Source organism: Oreochromis niloticus, linkage group LG3 (assembly GCF_001858045.2).
Source record: "Oreochromis niloticus isolate F11D_XX linkage group LG3, O_niloticus_UMD_NMBU, whole genome shotgun sequence".
In the NCBI taxonomy this organism is placed as follows: domain Eukaryota; kingdom Metazoa; phylum Chordata; class Actinopteri; order Cichliformes; family Cichlidae; genus Oreochromis; species Oreochromis niloticus.
In genome coordinates, this window is record NC_031967.2 from 5330653 (window position 1) to 5350671 (window position 20019).

Consider the following 20019-nt stretch of genomic DNA (forward strand, 5'->3'; position numbering starts at 1 on the left):
CGTACATAGAACCAAGCCACAGAGGCCGTTTATCAGGGTTGCTCAAGCATATGCAGTTAGTGTGTTTAGATTGCAGTGGTCAGGGGCAACTGCAGGGTGCGTCTGCAAGTTAAAGGGTCAAATTGGTCTAGGGGCAACTGACTGTGATGATGTTTCAGATCTAACAAGACAGCTTATACCCCGATCTACTCAGATTAAAGAAAAAAAAAGTTAAAATGCCACAGGATTCACATCAAATGTAGCAAAAAATTTATATTCCAGCATCAGTGTAGCACTGAAAAGTCCCCAATTGGCTATCACATAACAAAACAAATGTAAATGCAATGCATGTATTATAGGATAATGTTGTTCCCTGATTGCACCGCTTTTTTTTTAAATCTCATCACTCAACCAACCGACCAGGTCAACCTGAGCTACTATCTTGGTTGAGCTCCAAAAGACTAAATCTCCATGAATCATATCATTTTATGATGCTTGGCAGAATGTGCTGTCTTTAACGATGGGATACAAAGGTAAATACCAGCCTAAGCTCTGTGATTTGAATTCCCTGGAAGAAAGCACAACCCTGACTAGCTACTGCTCTGGACTTTCGAGGTCATGAGCTTCTGCAAAGCCATGCGCAAATTTATGCATTCACATAAATGCACACACTTGCAAGCACTCGTGGGAAAAAGGTAAATCTAACAGTGGACTACAGTCCAATTAAAATAAGCTCAAGAAAGAACCTTACTGCCATTTGTTTCATTCTTGGCTCAGCAGCCCCACTCTGAGGGGGAAAAACAGGAGAATGCTGATTCTGTGTCACTGAACTGACGAAGCCAGAGAAAAGGGAGACTCAGAGGGGCTTGTGCAGTCGGGAGCAAATGGAAAATGAGAAGATCGTGGATACCAAATGACTGGAATTGATTTTTCATGCAAAGTGGCATAGAAAACAGAGCCAGAGAAACCAATGCTGACCAGGGGGAATTGTAATGCTTGGCTTCTCCACGAATTCATATGGTAAAGAGGGCCACTGAAAAATCTGCTTAGCAAGACAGACAGGTGCTGTAATCATATATGTGTGTGTGTGTGTGAGTGTAAGACTTGCTTATGTTCATGATTAGCATTTCACTAACAGGTGATAGACCTCAGGCAACCCCCCTTTGTGCACCCATCTGGTAAAGCACATTGTGGGCTCAACACACTCCAGTGTTCACACTCTCTCACACACACACAAGTATGCAAAGAAATGTGAAAGGGAATATGGAGTTTTAATGTAGGTAAAAATGATATACATCCTCCTCTTTTAAAATGAACTAAGGGCCATTATTAAGCAGGAGTTTGTTTGCTGCCCCTTACCAAGTATAACACAATCTAAGAGATCTAAGAGAAAAAAACAATTCCTCTCATATTTACATGAAAATTTCTCTAAATGTTAAAAACACAAAAAAATAGCCAAATAGTGACAGCAAGCAATGATAACATAGTAAATGTGATATTTAGGTGATAATTCAACCAATAACAGTCCCTGAACAAAGTTGACTTTTAAAAAAAAATTCAGGAATAAGAAAATATGAATTGGAGGTGGCAATGAAAATACAACGCTGGTATGTGTACGACTCAGATTTTGCCCCCAACAGAGCAACAGAGAAGATTTATGAGGACTAGTTAAAGGCTGACAGCCTATAGCTATTTTATAGACAGGGGAACTTTACAGAGCTTTGAAAATTTAAAAAGAAATTACAACTTGGAGACCGAAGGTTTTTTCTTTTAAAGATATGTATAAATGAGGCACTTGGCAAATGAAATTATTAGGGAAGGGTTGGGCAAAGCAGATGATATATTAAATGTCTTCCTATCAGTACACAAATAAGAAAGCAAGGATAAAACAATATCAAAACTTTACAGGGGCCTCCAAGAGTCCTCAAAAGCAAATATCAAACTTATTAAAAATAAATGGGAGCGAGAAGCTGGAACAGGTAAAACAGGAAGGATAACAAAAGTTTAAATCACAAAAGAAAACCACCTTTATACACAGCTATGGGTAAAAAAAAAGGGTACTGATGGACAGAAAAAGCACCAACCCTGCAAAGATACTGGTGCAGGCCTTTCATCTTTGGGTAAGTGTGGGTAAGCTTTGGGACAGTACGGGCCAGGCAAACGCACACTTATCCCACATGGAGCTCAAGCGGGTGTGCACACACAGGGCCCAGAGCAGTTTTGCCCTCTGGGTTCCCTGCATGGGATTTTTATATGCAAGTCTACTTTGAGTTGACCACAGAATACCCACGTGGGAAACACAGCAGTTTAGCCCTTTTAGGACCCTAAGAGTGAATACTGTGGTTAACCCACTGTGGGTTGCCCATAGCAAATGTAGATGGAGCTCTGTTGGCCTCTTTGTGAATTAGTCCATGCAGGCCCAGAAGCAGTTTTACCTTGAGAGGCCCCCATCACATTTTTCTCTGGCCAAAATGGGTTTGCCAATAAAAACCCATACTGGGACTCCAAAGGGCAAAACTGCTGCCCGCCCTGTGTAGGAACACCTACTTGGGCCCTGCGTGGGATAACTGAGTTTATCAGGCCCACACAGCGTACTGATAACCTATCCACTGTGTTCCTGCACAGGCATGTTTGTAACTGTGACTACTGAAGAAAATGAAACTATAGAACATTTTTTAATACACTGACAGAAATACAAGGCTGAGAGAAGATGATTGATTGAAAACCTGAAGAAAATAAAAGTGAAACTGGACCTTGTTCATAAACTGCAAAAGACCTCAAGGAGCAAAAGACATATGCCATTTTGCATGATAGACTATCTTGTTTGAAAGGATTTGAGTTTTCCTTTGTGTGTGTTTGAGGGCAAGTGACTCTATAGTGAAGTGGTTTACATGTTCAACTATCATCTTGGAATTGCCAGGGATGAAGGGTTTAAAAATCTGCCAAGTCACCTATCTGGTTACTTTGACTTGATGAAGTTACTTTTTCTGTTCCAATTAATGTTCTGATGCATGCTACATCCAACTGGTGGCAGTAATGTACCATGTTGCAATGTGGGCCCTGCACGATGGGGGTAGAGGAGTCCATACCTAGTATATAGGTATACTGTGGGTATGCTGCTACTCTTTGCTTAGTGTGGGGAGCCCATACTATGGGCTGTCCCACTGGGATCCATGTGGACCCAACATGCGGGGCCAAGATATGCCCTATATATCAAGCTGGTACTGGGGCCTCACAGTGGACTGTCCATTGCAGGGCGTGTGGGTGAATGTGTAGGAACAAATTGCTAAAGGTTATATGGATTATCTGTAGCCAAAGAAACAAACAGAAACTGTTTTGGGTATTTCTTTTGTTGTTTTTGTTTTTTGGAATAGCATTTAAATGCAGAACTTTACAAAGAGCAATTTAATCCAGACCTTTAATTCAGAACTGTAACACCACAGCTGTTAAACCAAACTGGACTAAAATAGAGTACGAGTACAAAAAAGTTATCACTGAAAATTAATTTCCTTTTCTATACTAAAGCTGAGAGCTTATTAAATAAACAATAAACAAAAACCAGATGACGCCCAGTGTTGCTCTTGTAATCACCACCTATTGATCGGCAATGTCCCTTCCGTGCTTTCCAATTTGTTAAGAATAATAAAAAAGAAAAAGGCAAAGCAGACAATATAAAAGTACAATATAAACCAATAATGCTTTTAGAAATATTGGTTTAGCCAGTACAGGAATAGCAATCAATCAATATACTTGATCAGTTTCACCTTGTGATGTCTCATTATCTATATAGAGCCATGTGTACAGGTTTGTTGCTAGTGTTAAAAGATTGATTTTCGTGCACCAAAGTAGTTACAGCTGTAACAATGAGAAGCTGGTGGGTGTTTCTTAGGTGTACCGTAGGCAGTGAACTGAGACTACATGGTCTTCTTCCTTCCTACATTTGTGGGAGGTGCGTGTATGAGTGTTTGTGAGTGAGAGAGAGGGAGTGAGCAGAAGCGGGTGAGAGCTTCCGTTCAACCTTGCAGAGGAGAGCGGTACATGCTGTGCACAATAGCTACATCTCCCACACACAAACATGTTGTCCTGTTTTCATACTGTACAAAAACAGGCCACTGCTCCTAACTGGATGATTGGGATCTCTGTGTTTAAGCTTGGGTGGATAACCATTAAAGAGAATGAAAGAAAGTAAGAGGAACCTATTTTCAAAGAAGTACTGTTAAAATTTTAATTCAGGCCTTGGGTTATGGCGTTGGTGGTGGTGAGGGGAATGAAGGCAATGAGAGGGCAGAATATGTGTGTGGACAGAAGATGATGACAGGGATGCTGTGTCAGCACTGCTCTTTTTCTGGCCAAGAATGTGGCACAGGAGCGCCGCGGGATAATTTGATGACACGTTTGTGTGTAGGAAAGTGACCTAAGCGAGGAGGAGGCGATATGTACGCGAATGTTCGTGTCTATCCACCTGTACTTTATATCACAATTATCTGGAAAACATATTGAGCTTTGAGGACTTATTTGTTAGATTTACATATTTTTTATGATGGTTTGAGTGTGCCAACGTGTGCGGTGCATTAGAGTGTTTCGCAGTTTAGTGCCAACCCCATGTCCCCTCTCTCCTTTGCCATCTGTGCTCCTGGCATGGCTCCTTAGTGTCGGTAATGAAGAGGAACCACCCCCACTCCCATCTTCCCTCCCCTCCCCTCCACCCACCCACCCCTCTCTCTCACTCTTTTGCTTACTTGTCTGGCTCTCTAACAAACCTTTTCCTTTAACTGTGTTCTTTTTACCCTAAAATGACTTTACTACCTACAAATCTCCATACACTCCTCAATTCCCAAACTCGCTGCTTTTGAAACATCCCCCTGAACTGCAGCTCCCGTGAATCTGCTTGACTTGATATTGATTCTTCTTTAAACAGAGCCTCTCAGCATGGTGCCTCTTAAGTTCAAACGGTTGAAAGCCTACTTCCCACCCAAATGAACAAATCCTATAAATACTTCACATTTGTGTTCTAAAACCCACACTCACAGCCTAACATTATATATACTGACACACAAATATATGTAATCACACATAAACCATACACATATATCACATACGATAATATGAAATGCTATGTAATTGGTCTTATATTAGCTATTCCCTAAATCAGTATTGAAGCCAAATTCAGTTTAATTAAACAGCACATTTAAAAGTTGTTTCATGTCAGCAAAGCTGCAGTTAGTACAACCTGTGTTTCAGTAGCTTCTTGAACTACCTGTAGCAGCAATAATTTGAAGTGATAATTTTCTACATCTAAGTTTCTTCAAGCTTCATTGTAGAGGAATCCTGACTCACTCATCTTGACAATGTTGCCTCAGTTCATTGAGGTTTGTGGGCATTCATTCATGCACAGCTCTCTTAAGAGGCCTCCACAGCTTTTCAGCTGGGTTGCAGTCTGGACTTTGGGGAAACTGGAACACTTTTGTTCTATTCTTTCAAGCCCAAATCATTACCCCTCCACCACTGTGTTCGACAGTTGGTATGAGGTGTCTGTGCTGTTATTCTGTGTTTGCTTTTCACCAGACATGCTGCTATGCATTACGACCAAATGTCTGCGCTTTGGCCTCATCTGTCCAAAGAACAGAAGTCCAGAAGTCTCGTGGTTTGTGGTTTTTTGAGATCCAACGTTAACATGGAAAATGAGGCCTGTAGAGTTCGAGATGTCGCTCTGTTTATTGGAAAGATTTCTGCTTTCTTGGAGATCCTCACACTTGGTGATGATCAATTAATTAAGTGCAATTAATCAGCAGCACCTGGTTCCTATTTAACTTCTGAATTCTTAGGTAAGCAGAGAGTGTGTACTTTTTCACACAGGGCGCTATGAAAACATTTTCCCATGATTGTATTTGACACATTGTTGCTAAAGTTTCCATCCAACTCTGAAAGGAACACTTGGAACTCACATACTTCTGTATGTCATTACTGAAAAGATGTCTATTTAAATCTGTCTTTAACAAATCATGTTTTATTTTTAATTTTTTTTGTGACTGACCCTGAAACAGAACCAAGTTACAGTATTTTTAAGTATTTTTGCTTATTCTGCAGAATGAACTGACATTAGGAAAACAACACAACGACTTCAACTGTAAGTGAACTATTGTGTAACTGGTTTATCCACTGCCTCTGCTCTTCTACTCTCTACTTAAAACCAACACTCCCTGGTTCTCCATCACTCCCTTGTTTCTCTGAGAAGCATTTTTGGGGGCAGTAGTTCAGGAGGTTTTGGATGCCATGCCTTTCCAAACCACAGGTTCAGTGCACTTTTCCTCATGTTTGCCTCTAATGAGCCCTCCCTTGTGCCAGCATAGCCTGGAGCAGATGGGATGGTTCAGCATGGCATCACCAGCCGACACAGTGGCATGTCAAACAGGCGGTCATGGGCCTGAGCATGCCAAGCACAGTCATACTCTACCGCCATATGGGAATAATGTGCACTGGGATCACGCTGGATAGGCTGACAGAGTGGGATACATGGCCTGAGTCGCCTGCAAATCAGAACAAATGCCTATGGATGCTTAAGCATATATGTCTAAGTCTCAAGGCACAAACAAATGACTGTTTACCAGGCTGAGGTCAAGGCTTCAAACATGCTCAGAGTACTACTGTAGACACTCATTTGTTCACACATGCTGTCTACCCCACTAAGCTGCAGACACGTACTGTGCACTCACAAATTTGCAAACAGACACACTCACACACACACGCACAATCCACTCCATTCATCAAATGGCAATAAAAGACAGACATACAATTCTATACTACGCTTACCAGCCCTGGCAGTTGCTCCCATTTACACACCAATAGAGGCACACGCACCACACACCCTCCCCTCTGTCCTCTGCAGACTGTGATGATGGCCTGTGTTTGGGAGGTTAATGGCTGTTTGCTCCCCACAACCTTCACACTTGATTACTCAAGTCGACTGCTGTCTGGACTGTGGGGGACATCTCCAGGACACCACAGCCCTTCCTGCCACCACTCTCATAAGTATGCCCTGTTCATTAGAAATGTTAATGAAGTTTGAGGACACAGTGTGCAAAGTGCTGGGAAATGATCCTCAGTGTTATTAGACCACAGCATTAGAAATGATTTAGCAGTGCCTTAAAAAACATAAAATAAAGGAGGAAAAGTACATCTTGAAAGATGGAGGAAGTGTTCTGCAGTATGCAGGTCACATTTTTATCTATTGCATTTTTAAAAATTCATTGTGGGCTTTGCACTGCACTGCATATGATGACCGTCTGATTTCCATTTGAAAGTAAGGAAATGTGCTGTATGGATAATTTTCGAAATTACTATAAAGTGTGGGAAATTACACACCCACAGAAGTGTTGCAGTTTTTAGAAAAAGTGCCACAACTTCAAACGCTGCATAAAATATCTGTTCCCCAATGTGGTTAACTTGGCAGTATTAAAGCAAACAGACCTTTTAGTCTTTACATAGAGAGCCTCCAGTGTTGACACTCGTCCCAAAGTGTTCAAAGTGCAGGTAAGAGGCAAATTCACTACAAAAAAATAAAATCAATATATATGGTCATTATCCAGTGACCTTTTTTTCTCCAAGTAGTCACAGTAGCAACGCTTTGTTGAAAGCTAAGGTCTGGAACCCATTAGTAATCTGCTAAAACTAACACTTGCTCTTTATTAGTGGCTTGCACAAATGATAATGTTCTGCAAACTGAATACTTCTGATTCAGTATATTGGCCACGTTACAGGTTTCTGTAGCTCTCTTGGTCTGAAAAATATCCAGTTTGTTAAAAAAGAATTTGATGAGCTGACTTCTGAAGTTGAACAGGTGTGCTTGTTTAATTGAAATGAAGAGCGGGCCTGTGGGAAACACATTTTACACCGCTGAGTGTTGGTGTAAGATGATTAAAGAGTACATTTGCACACCAACTTTATACAGGAGAAATACTAACGTAGTCACAGTATCGTAATGAGCAGATATCCAAATAGATAATTTAAGTAATCATACATTTGTCAATAAAACAAGGCACAAGGCAGGTAAAAGACTTGGAAATAGCCTTGCAGAGCAAAGATTTGAGTACATAGTTCATGATGTGCTATTTTTTTAATGCACTGCTTGTTTATCTTGCAGTACTGAACACACCAGTCTATGTTCTATTAATTATAGCCACGGGCACACGATTTAAATTATGTCCTGTTTAAATTATCTGTGGATTTGGTTAAAATATATACAATGCATACATAATCATGTAAACAGAAAAGACTGCAGGCCGCAGACATTGGTGATAACTAATTTTGAAAAATCTATTATTTTGCTTTTACAACATCCTGCGACCTTAAAAATAGAAGCACAGAAAAAAAGGTAAAATAATTATGCAAATCCACATGAAAAAGATAATTCATGAAATTTCATTTTGCCACTCAGCATATGATGAGGCCATAAACAACTGAGTTATTGTTCAGTGGTTTTAAAATGCTTTCAGTGATATTACACAGTTTTTTTTGCAACAGAATGCAGCACTACTAGATTTGAATCACTTACAAAAATCTGCTCCCTGCTATCCACAAATGTCTCATATATGTGGTGAAAATTGAATTTACAAAGGTAAGACTATGCAAATGACGCCTTATTCGGAGACCCAGGGGTGCCATTTTATGATTCATGACTGGTAACTGTGTTAACTACCTTCATTGACTTTCAGATGCAGAAGTGTCTTGTTTAAAAATGAGCTATGCAATGTCTAAATTGGAAGGAGTATTTTGGCTGAGCCACAATATTATATATATTATACATGTGAGTCTGGATAGAGTGTCTTGTATCCTTCTGCTCTGCAGGCATTGGTGAAGCACCATTTACTATATGGCTATTATGTACATATAGCAAATGTGGGAATGGAAGCAGAAACAACTTTTCTACTCTGGTGGGATGTGGTGTGCAGGAGGGCCGAGGGTTCTTCAACTGGGGCAAGTGACCCATTTGGACATGATATTTTTTCTGTAAGAGCAAAGGCTCGTAGCAGATATAGTTACATAAGACTCCAGAAGTTCATATTGTTTCTATGGCAAGAGACAGGGTTTTATTTTGCTCTTCAGCGTTATCAGGATAAGACCTCTTGTGATGATAATGCCATTTGGCTCCTATCTTAAGATATCATATTTTCTGACTCACAGGAGCGCAGGCCTATCGCTGCAGATCTAATGAAAAGCTGGGTGTGTTTCTGTGCATGCGTGTGTGCATTTATGTCTGCATGCATGCCATCTAAATGGCAGCCATCTGCTAACAGCAAAGATGGCTGTGATGGAAAGGAAAGATATAAGCAGAAAACAGAGATAAAAATACAAGGAGACATCTATATCGTGATTCTCCTCTTCGTCTCTCCCGCTCTCTCTTCCCTTTCTCCCCCTTTTTTTGTTACAGCTACTGCCTATATTTCTATGCGCCTTTCCCTGATTCAAAACTACATTTCCCAACTCCATAAAGTAACTCGCCCCGTGTGCAGGAGCTCCAAGGACAGAGTCACTTTTTTGTCAGGAACTGTGGAATCGGGAGGGATGTGTTTTGTCGACGCATGGAACGGATTGGGGAGTGGTAAGTGGGGGGTCTGGTAGTCAGTTGAGTACATGGTTGCATGCTGACACAACAGCAAAACAGCCCTCCTACGGCCACATCCAAAATATCTCCTGCATGGTGCTGCATTACAAAAAAAAAAAGACGAGAGGTGGCTGAGTGTGTGTATAGACTACAAAACTCTGTGTGTGTGTGTGTGTGTGTGTGTGTGTGTGTGCGTGTGCGCATGTGTGAGTGTGTGTGTGCGTGTGTGCGCGCATGTGTGAGTGTGTGCGTTGATGATGGGGAGGGAGAGAAGAGAAATAAGAAGCAGGGAGGGGAGCAGCAAACAGATTATGTCCCCCAGCCATGATTATCTACGCCTGCCGCTCTGACCCCCCGTGCCAATTACCAAGATAAGGCAGCCTGTACCCATGTGTGTGCATGTACAGGAGTGTGTCTGCTTTCCTTTCGTTGAAGAAAAATATGTGATGTTTGGTCGTTCATAGGGCATTTGTATTCACTGGTAGCTATCAGGGACCACACAGGTTTTACTTCCCACTGTTCTTGCCCCATTGCAGGAGGGCTGTAGGTGTGGTGCTTTAGAATGATGAAATAGCTTCTCTTGATAGTTTCTAGAATTGCAGATGGCCAAGAATACTTGTTTGAGTCAGGAAGATGTTGAGAGGACAACTGATTGATTTCGAAAAGCAGAAAATGAATCATACATTTTCTCCATCCTCTCTAGAATTTTAGAGCTCCTGCTGGAGCTTCAAAGACAGGCAACTCCCATCTTCCCTTTCCTACTGCCATCTGTGCCCTGCCTCTTTGCTTTGCCTTTTCATCCTCACCCTCCTTTGCATGCTTCTTATCAGTGCCTGTCATCTTCTCATTTTTTTAACTCCCTCTCTTTACATCCCTCTTCCCCACAGGTCCCGTAGGGGATGCTGATTTATGATTTGAACCGCATTTCCCAACATGCTGGAGTAAGAGGGTCTGATCCCACGGGACAGCCATCAGTCCTGTAAGACAGCATGGGTCTCGACAGCTCCAGGTTGGTGCCAGTTCTCTCATTAGAATCTCCGCAATGAGTCAACATGTAGGCTGTCACTAAAGCCTCATAGCGCTGAAAGGAGGCACAATGACCACCTGGACTACAGTGATGCCACTGAGGGAGCCACAAGACAGCTCAAGACAAAGATCCTGGGGGAGGCGTGGTGGTTTATGGAGCACTATCTGTCTGTAATATCACATACTGTGCGTGGCAAAGTCAGGAACACTGTTACCTAAAGGCCTAGGCACACATTTTCCTGCTTCACAAATCAGTGCTTCAGCAAAGCCTATGGTTTGATAATATGCATTTAAAAAAAAAAATCTAACACAATTCATTGGCCAATGTTGATGGCCCCAGTTCATTTGCAGGATCCCATCAGTTGTGAAAGCTGCTTTTGTTTTCCTGTTACCATAATTCTGAAATGAAATGAAACTCCTATGTGGATATGAAAAGTATTTTTTTTTATTTCAGTACTTATCACTAATCCCAACATATGATGTCCAGCTATCTGTAATACAGAAGCACTAAAAAATTAATGAGATTTGCAGTATTGCATACTTTATTTTTTTTAATATACAGATAGGGACACAATTATTATTATCACTATGAAATTTAAAGTTTTTGTCAAAATTTTGTGCTTTTTTAAAGTGCTTTTTGAACAGAGCAGGGGATTTTCAACATTGGATTTCTAATCATACTAGTTTTCAAATAGAAATAATAAATAATTTCTGTTTGCACAACATAGAATTATTTCAGAATAAAGCAAAAACTACTAGAGTCAATATTATTAACCCTCTGAAAAAGTGAACTTTTTTTTAGTGAGCCACAGCAGAAACTACTGCTGTGCAATGATGTGCTTTAACGTTTTAATGCTTTTAGATGTAAAATCAAGTTAATTTTCCAATTTCAACCTGAAGAGTTTGAGGTTTCACTTGAGAAAGCATCGTGCCAAAAAAGTTGAAACTTATCACAAAACAGGAGATGAATATGCAAATTTATTGCAGAATTTCTAAGTGTCATGAACTGGAGTGATAATTATTATTAAGAAATTCCAAGAGAACTACGCAGTTGAACCTGGCAGAGGTGGGAAGTGAAAGATTTTAAAGACTCTGGAAAGACAATAGGGCAAAGTTGTGTATAAAGCCCCCACACCACTGCCAAGACACCAGTGAAAGAATCTTTGAGAGTACAATTCCCGACTTGACTAAGTCAATTCCTAGAAGCTCGCAGACTGAAGCATGCCAAGGACAACCTGGAAAAAGCTTTTGCATGCTGGAAACACATCAGTTGGTCAGATGAGATGAAACGAGACCTCTTTGGCCACAGAGAGGGTGTTTGGAGAAAGAAGGGACAAGCGTACAACCCAAAGAACACCACAGTGATATCCACAGTGAGGCACGGTGGTGGGAGCATTATGTTATGATGCATCGGTCCATCTAGAACTGGGAATCTCATCAACGTGGAAAGAATCATGAAGAAAGAAAGATATATGAAGATTCTAAAAGAAAATTTCAAGTAGTCAGCAGCAAAACTTGGTTTGCGTGGTTGCTTTGTGTTCCAACACAGCAACAACCTAAAACACGGTCGACATTTGGCGAAGAAGTACCTCCAGAAGACTAAAGTGAATGTTAGTGACTGGCCTGCATAAACCTTTAACTTGAATCCCACCGAAAAAACTTTGGGGTGAAGTTAAGGTCCATACCAGAAGACCTACAAATCTGAAAGAGTTTGGGAGATTTGCCAAAGATGAGTGGGCTGGGATAGTTCAGCTGACATATTTTTGTCAGCTGAAATGATTGTGTTGTGAAATGATTTTGTTTCTGTGCGCAAAGTAAAATAATATATAAATCCAAAATAAAGCAAGGACGTTTGGAAAAAGGTATCTTAAAAATTCCTTGCTCTATTTAAGAGCACTTGGGAAATGGGAAATATTTATGGGGAGGCCAATCATTCTCTCCTCATCTGTGAAACTGCTGCTAGTTTTGTTGATATGCTAATCCTATAGTCATAATCTTGAAACAACACTAAAACATACTTTTCTTACTTTGTTCAACAAAACAATAAAAACTAATGAAAAGGTATGTCGTAGTCCAGACTCCAAAACTCCAACACAACAGTGAGACATCAGTGACAGACAGCAGTGGGACTGGATATGTGTGGAGAACAACTTGTTAGTGCTAAAGATGGCTTAACTGTTTGGCTGCCAAGATGAATCCCCTGAAACCGAAAGGGTCCAATACACACACTACTGAGGTTTCAGATGTCAATGAGCAAGTCAAGCTTCCTGCATTCCTTTCCAACAACCTCCACAAGATCTTCAGTGGACCAGGAGGCCAAAAGGGTATTCCTAAACATACTGTTTTCAACATGGAAAGCTAGACACTGAATCTGTCTCTGTGTTTTCTCAAGTTGCAAATCTGAAATTTTTGAGAGGTTAGATTTGGTGTAGACAGTGCAGACTTGTGACATGAGACCAATGAGAACTTTGCCACAAGGTTCTTAAATTCCGGGAAGCAGCTAGAGAAGGGAAAAGGAGGAGGTAAATAAGAAAAAGGCACAGCAAGTCTTTTTAAATCTTCCACATTCACTCAGTATGAACTGCAGCGACTCAGGTTCTTCACCTTCCAAGTATAAACTTCAGCATTGCCTTTATGTTCTGAGTGGGCTGTAGCAACATTAAGTGCGTCAGGAAATAAAACGCAGTGACATTGGCATTTGCAATCATTCATAGCTACTGGCCTTAGCACTACATATAATTACACAGGTTACCATATACCCGATGTAAATTAGCAGACAGCTGCGTACATATACAATTTATTATGCTGCCATGTTTCCACACAAACACATTAGTACATTCCATTGCAGCTCTAGTTAGAAAATGTTCTGATTGCTTATTCCTTTGAAGTTTATAAAGGCTTCAAAGAACTTCTTTATTAAGTCATGCCTGTTTAACATTTAAAGAGGCATTTGGTTTGTTTCCATTAAAACAAGCAAAGAGCTAAATGTGAGAAAATATTTTAAAATGAAACAGAGTTGCACAGAGATATTTATGTGTAGTTTTTAACAGGCTGTTTGTGTGTGACAGCACACTTTTTTCCCCTATGCAAATGCTAGGAGGGCTGCATATATTTAATGCATTTGTTTTTTTGCTGGTGTTCAGCATTTTCACCAATTCCACAGTGACGACTGCTAATTTTATTTAAATGTGTTAACTACTGGAAAAATGCAAGATTCATTTCAGTTGTCCTTTATTGAGCAAGATGACTGATTTTAACACAAGTCTGCTTATATTAAATTATGCACCAATCCCTGAGGGTGCACCAGAGGCATTATGTTAATAAACCTTCTCTCATTGGCTCATTGCATCACACTTGGCCCGGAGTTTTGGAAGATACAATGAACATTAAATAAAAGAAAAAAGAGCCATCCTCCGTTGGAGCATTAAATTGCCTTTAAAAATCAAATCCCAATCCAAGCATCTCCAAAACAAAATTTATTCAGTCTCTCTCTGATACATGCTCCAACTTTCCAAACTGTAGGATGTTGCGAATGCTGACGGCAACTTTTAGTGCCTACTGCAACTCCATCTTTGACATCTACTTGGCTCAGACAAGACATGATGACTCATGATTTAAGTGAGCGATTGGAAACTCATTCAAATTCAATATTTGTGATTCACGGAGAAAATAAGAGAAAGCCATCTGCTTGGAGGCAAGCGAGACCAAGCAGGGGAGGTAGATAAGAACCCAATTCAATACAAATTAGACTGAACAAATCATCTATTCAGATTTCCAATGGCCATGACACCTGCCGTCTCAACATATATATATATATATACATTGTATCTGCAGTAAAAATGGTTACAGGGCTCTTCAACTTTGCTATTTAATTCAGTAGCCAAGGCTGCACATAACACATGGTACTTTGATGAAGCACAGAATGTGTTTTAATTCAGGTGTGTGTGGAGGGAGGAATTATTCTTTCATTCCTCCATTGTGGATCACATCCAGTTTCGTATTGGACATATTGTACAATCACTCACTTTATTACAGTGTTTCATTACAAGTATTTAATTGTGTGGATGTTATAAAGAGAGTGTGGACATAATAATGAGCATACTAAGCAATGGTAGTGGTACAAACACTTTCGACTTTGTGTAGACTGTAATTTACAGTGTTGATAACATTATATCACTCCTCTTGCATTATTTCATATTATATTCTGCTCCTCACTCAACAAGTGAGTTCAAACAGATAAAAATCAAAGTCAACACGAGTACATTCAGCTGAGAAACCAGGACATTTGGAGAAATCAGGTCACGCAGGTAATATAACCTGGATACTGCATGTGCAGCGGATCAGTAAGCAGTTATCAAATACTGCTACCATTATCAGAAAATAGTGGTGAAATCTTCCTGCCTATTGCACCTATTGCACAAAAATAAGCGAGCACATAGAATTACAATTGGATTCATCAACTCTGCATGTGTCACATGCTTCTTTATAAGGAAAACATTACATAGAGGTGTGTCATGGCAGAAAGTATGCAAAAGAACTTCACAGCAAAACAAACTGTAATGTCCAAGGTCAAAACCATACAAGGTCCGTTTTAGTTGTATTACCTTGAAAATGACATTTTTGGGGGGTTTTGCTTAAAAAAATAAGTGGGGCTTGGGCTGCGTTAACAGACGGCAAATGTTATGTTTCCCCAAGACACAAACTGGGGCTCGAGTGATAAAAGAAAAGGTTTCACATTAGAGTGGACTTATTAAGCTTATTTCCAGCTCCATATTACTATTCTTGGATTCTACTAGAGTGGCTTTGCACGCTACAGTCAAAAGAGATCATTCTTTATCTCATACTGAGCCTTGGTGCGGCACCTCAGTTCAACCATGAGCCATTTTAGTTATTCACCCTTTAAAGCCCTTTAAGCCAGCTGTCTCCTGATTGGCTGCTGAGATTACACTGTTAAGGAAGATCTACTTCACAGCATACAGATCTAAGAGTACAAAAAACAGTGTTCACGACAGCATGTAGGCTAAACTCTAAAGTCAGAGAAATTACTTGTACATATACTGGCCTCACTACTGTATCAGTATGGTGACAGCAGGCTAGCAGTGAATTGGGGAAGTGTTTCCCATTAAAATAAATGTCATGTTTGAGAGGTTAAAGTGTGCATATTAAGATAAAACTACAGCTTTTCAACCAACTCCCCATTCTAAAGTTAATTTTTGATTATTTTGAAATGTTCTTTTGGAAAATGACAAATATGCATAATTAGTGAATTAATTTATTACAAAGCTTAAAAGGTCCATTTAGTATTGTGATGATTTCTACGCACTGTACTTTTCAGTCCTGCACTACACTGGGTGTTTCAGTCTATGCTGAAGTGAGCACTTTCAGATGGATGGGGCAAAGGCTATGGCATTAGCAGACGGAGTTCTCACACCCCACATGCTGGCCATATGTCATGCCAAATATCATCTCATCTCGCGCTAAGAGAAGGTGTTGCTGGAGGCTGAAAGGCCACCCTCCAAACCGATATCATCAGCCTGACACCCTGACCTGGACGGAGCTGAGGGCTACAGCAATGCTCTGTATCATATCTAGACACATTAAGTCAACTGAGCTACGATGCAATAAAACACAACGCCGATCTCTCAAAACTAGGCAGTCCAAAGTCCAGACATAAAAGCAGGTCAATAACAGTGCAGTGCATCAAATGCATTATTTGTGGGTACTACCAAATATTTGTCAATGTATCTTAATGTCATAATTAACTGCATGGTGGTGTGGTGGTTAGCACTGTTTCAGTGTCACAGTAAGAAGGTCTTGAGCTGGAGCCTTTCTGTGTAGATTTTACATGTCTTCTCTGTGTCTGTGCAGGTTCTCCCCAGATACTCTTCATCCCACAGTCCAAAGACATGAACGGGGATAGGATAATTAGCAACTATAATATGGCTGTGAATGGTTGTCTGTCTCTACTGTATGTGTTAGCCCCATGACAGATGGCCTGTCCAGAATGTCCAGGAGAGGATACATGAATCTTCATTATGGTTACAATTTAAAATGGATGCTCAGCCTGCAAAATCTTTGTTCTGCTGGCTACTTTCTTTGTGGACCAACCAGCAGACACTTTGGTAATCCTGATTTTCTTACTAAAATTCAAGGCTTAAGCTATTGTAGGACTCGGGAGGCAATATCGACCAGGAGATGTCATGGCACTGAATAAATTGTTGTCTGTAGTTCTGCCTGATTTGTTCCCTCACTCCTTTTTCTCTTGCTCGCTCTCTCTCTCTTTCTCTCTCTCACACACACAGATGCAAACACAGTCCCTCGCTCTCATCCAGTTACACTTACTGTATATACTGGAAGGGCTCCCACACTGTTGTGTGACCGAGAGAAGCCCTACCCATAAAAAAGGAAATTACTTGACATGATCAGTCATGCAAAGAAAGGTTAAATAAAATTTTCCCTGCAAAACCACCCAATTCCAAGTCTGCAACAAATTACTGCTTAAGTAGAAAGAGTGCGTAAGAAAACATACACAACCTCCTGAACACAGAACCTTTGATGCCACAGCTTTCAATACTGAACTTGTTCAGTTTTAAACGGGTTCACAGTGAAATGTTTGAACACTATGTTGGAATAAAACGGATGGAAGAAAAAGAATGTCAGTCTTTAATCGAGCTAAACAGCGGAGGATTCCTTGTGTTAGTCTGACATCTAGTGGTTATCCAGGGTATTGTGCTCTTCTAAGCATCATTGAAATGTTTGCCCTTCTGGTGTCTCTTGCACAAATTTAGGGACATAATTTTACATACACTAAGGCCACTTCAAAGCCCGATGGAAGCTTATGAGGTTTTTGCATTGTAGTTTTATATGAATAGCTTTTAGGGGCAGTGATGTGAATGACATACTGTAATGACAAATATGATTACTCTGGCTGCAATAACGAAGTAGAAAATAATTAATGCCTAATTCTCTAAACATACATGAGGGCAGGAAAGAAAACAAAAGTGATTTATTAATTGCTACCTTCTCAGCTGTTGTTGTTAGACACAGATCAAAGTCATGCCCCAACCTTTCCCCCTTCACAAATACTTCATCGAAACTGAGAAACACACCCACAGACATGCAATCATTGTAGCAAACATGAGGTTTTCTCTACTTTGTCACCACTGCTGGCAGCACTTACCTGTGGGCTAGTTGTTCAATTGTCAGTGACCGTGATAGAAATAACAGTTTGCTATCATTTTGTCAGCATGAGGCAGAAAAACATTAGCTTGCTCGGAAAACAAGCACACACCAGGTGGTGCCATCTCTCAGTGGATAAGCAATTAGCTTTGAAGGGGGGGGCAAAACTACCGTTTTTTTCCCCCCACAAAGAAAACAAGCAACACCTGTGTGTGCAACCATGTGGAGCCGAAACTCAGCGTCGCATAATAGAAAATAGGAACATCCAACAGGGGAGTGTCAAGTTGCCCTTTTCTGAATGCGTTTGTGGAAAAGGTTGACAGGAAAATGACTAGAATGGGGAATAAGCAGGGGGAAGGCAATGAAATAATTTCATAGCTGAGAGTGGTAGACAAATGAGAAAGGTTGTGGGATGGAAAATTCTGATAATTACGCAAGTGAAACATTAATTAAATCTATGATAGAAAAGGGGAAATTAAAGTGACAAAAGGAAATAAGAAAAACACAGATCAGGTAATTTAAAAAAGGGACAGACATACAATAGAGGCGGGAGAAAAAACCTGAATGATGGGAAAAATTAACAGTTGTGTTTTCAAAACTAAGAAAATATGGGAGCAGAAATGAGCGGAGCGAAACAAATCATGTGGACAGAAGAGAGCAGAGAGCGCCACGGCACAGAGTCAGGATGAGAAAGACATTTTATACATTTTAGTCAGAAAAATGGATAGAACCACTTACTGAGGCTACAGTCTATCCTGATACAATCTGGCGGGAGAGAGAGCGAAATGGTGAGATCAAATAAAAAGAAAAGGAGGAAAAAAAGATAGAAAGAAGAGATAGGATAAAAGAGAAAAAAGACATTTTTACATCCTTCAAGGTACATTCTGCAGACAACCAAACTTTGCTCTGGGGCCACCATCCGGGGACAGGCTCTGAGTCAGGATCACCCTTTCCCTTCATCAATCCCATCATCCATCCTTCGCCTTGCTCCACCCAATCCCCCCAAAGCACAGTAGAAGGCAGACTTGCGAAATAAGATCTATGTATTACAAATATGAAAATAAACTATACAAAGTGGTCTACTACTGACACTGAATACCTAATAAGACTAACTTGTGATTATAGGGAAAACAGAAATAGATTCTGCGTTTGGAGTCATTTGGTTCTATTAAACACAATCTCTTAACTGACTTTTTATCTCTTCCACTGCTTATTGTGATTTTTTCCCCTCACAATAATAAAAAACATAATTTAGAAAACTAGTTAGAAATGGTCTAAATGTGCTGGTTATAATCACACGGTTTGAAAATGGTTTCAGTACTACCTAACTGATCCATTTTCCTGACACTGTGGACATAAACCCTGTAATACCATCATTACAGCAGACGCTGCTGCACGCAACTGTAACTTCAGCTGCCTTTCCTGGTAATTTGAGATTCACTTGCCTTCTACAGCACTTTGGGTTCGACAAACCTGACAGTAACTGACAAGAAAAGGTGATCTGCACATCCCAGCCACCTCATGCCTTGTGCACAAAGACTGAAATAGGTTTGAGTATATTGTGTGCTACTTGCTACAAGTGGTGCGAGGAAAACGCCGTAAAAAGTGTTTCATCATTTTAAAAGCTTGGTTTAAAAATATGATCTTGTGGCTTAATGCACAGAAAAGCTCGGCTAAAATCATGCAAAGTGTCCGTAAATGCCCAAGAAACTTAACGTGACTCTTCAGCGTAAACGGACCTTTGACTCGACTCTAAATGGAGCTAGGAATTTCTTTGACAGGAACTAGTACACTCTACCTGTCACACTCTAAGATGAATCCACTGATATGTTATGATCCACGTGTGCATGTGGCAGAGTGGCTGGGTTGTGGTCTCGAGCTGTCAACCGCTACAGAATAGTGGACACAAACAGCCAGGAACCAGTATCACTCTGTAGAGATTTGGAGGTCATACAAACACAATGATATTAAAATGCTTTTATGGGCCACGAGCATCGACTGATGTTTTCTGAATACATTTAATTCAGGACAAAAGCAACATTCATGAATGTAAACAGTGTAAAGCATTTTGTAGTGGAGGCCTAATCATGAATTACTCTTTCAATAATCAATAAATACAATATTTATGGCATTAGGTAAAACCTGCCAGCTGTCATCTGGCCTACACATTGCAGGCTGAACATGTTACCGTCACTCTCTATCATTAAAGATATCATTAGGGCTACATCTGCCCA

The 20019-nt window shown here is 40.4% G+C and overlaps 1 protein-coding gene across 1 annotated transcript in view; it reads right to left on the reverse strand.

The window, feature by feature from the left end:
- nrxn2b (neurexin 2b) overlaps window positions 1-20019 on the reverse strand; it is a 643742-nt gene that overhangs the window by 305274 nt on the left and 318449 nt on the right. The window contains 1 exon segment of the mRNA XM_025905407.1: window positions 18524-18550. Within this exon segment, the coding sequence (XP_025761192.1) occupies window positions 18524-18550 (27 nt within the window).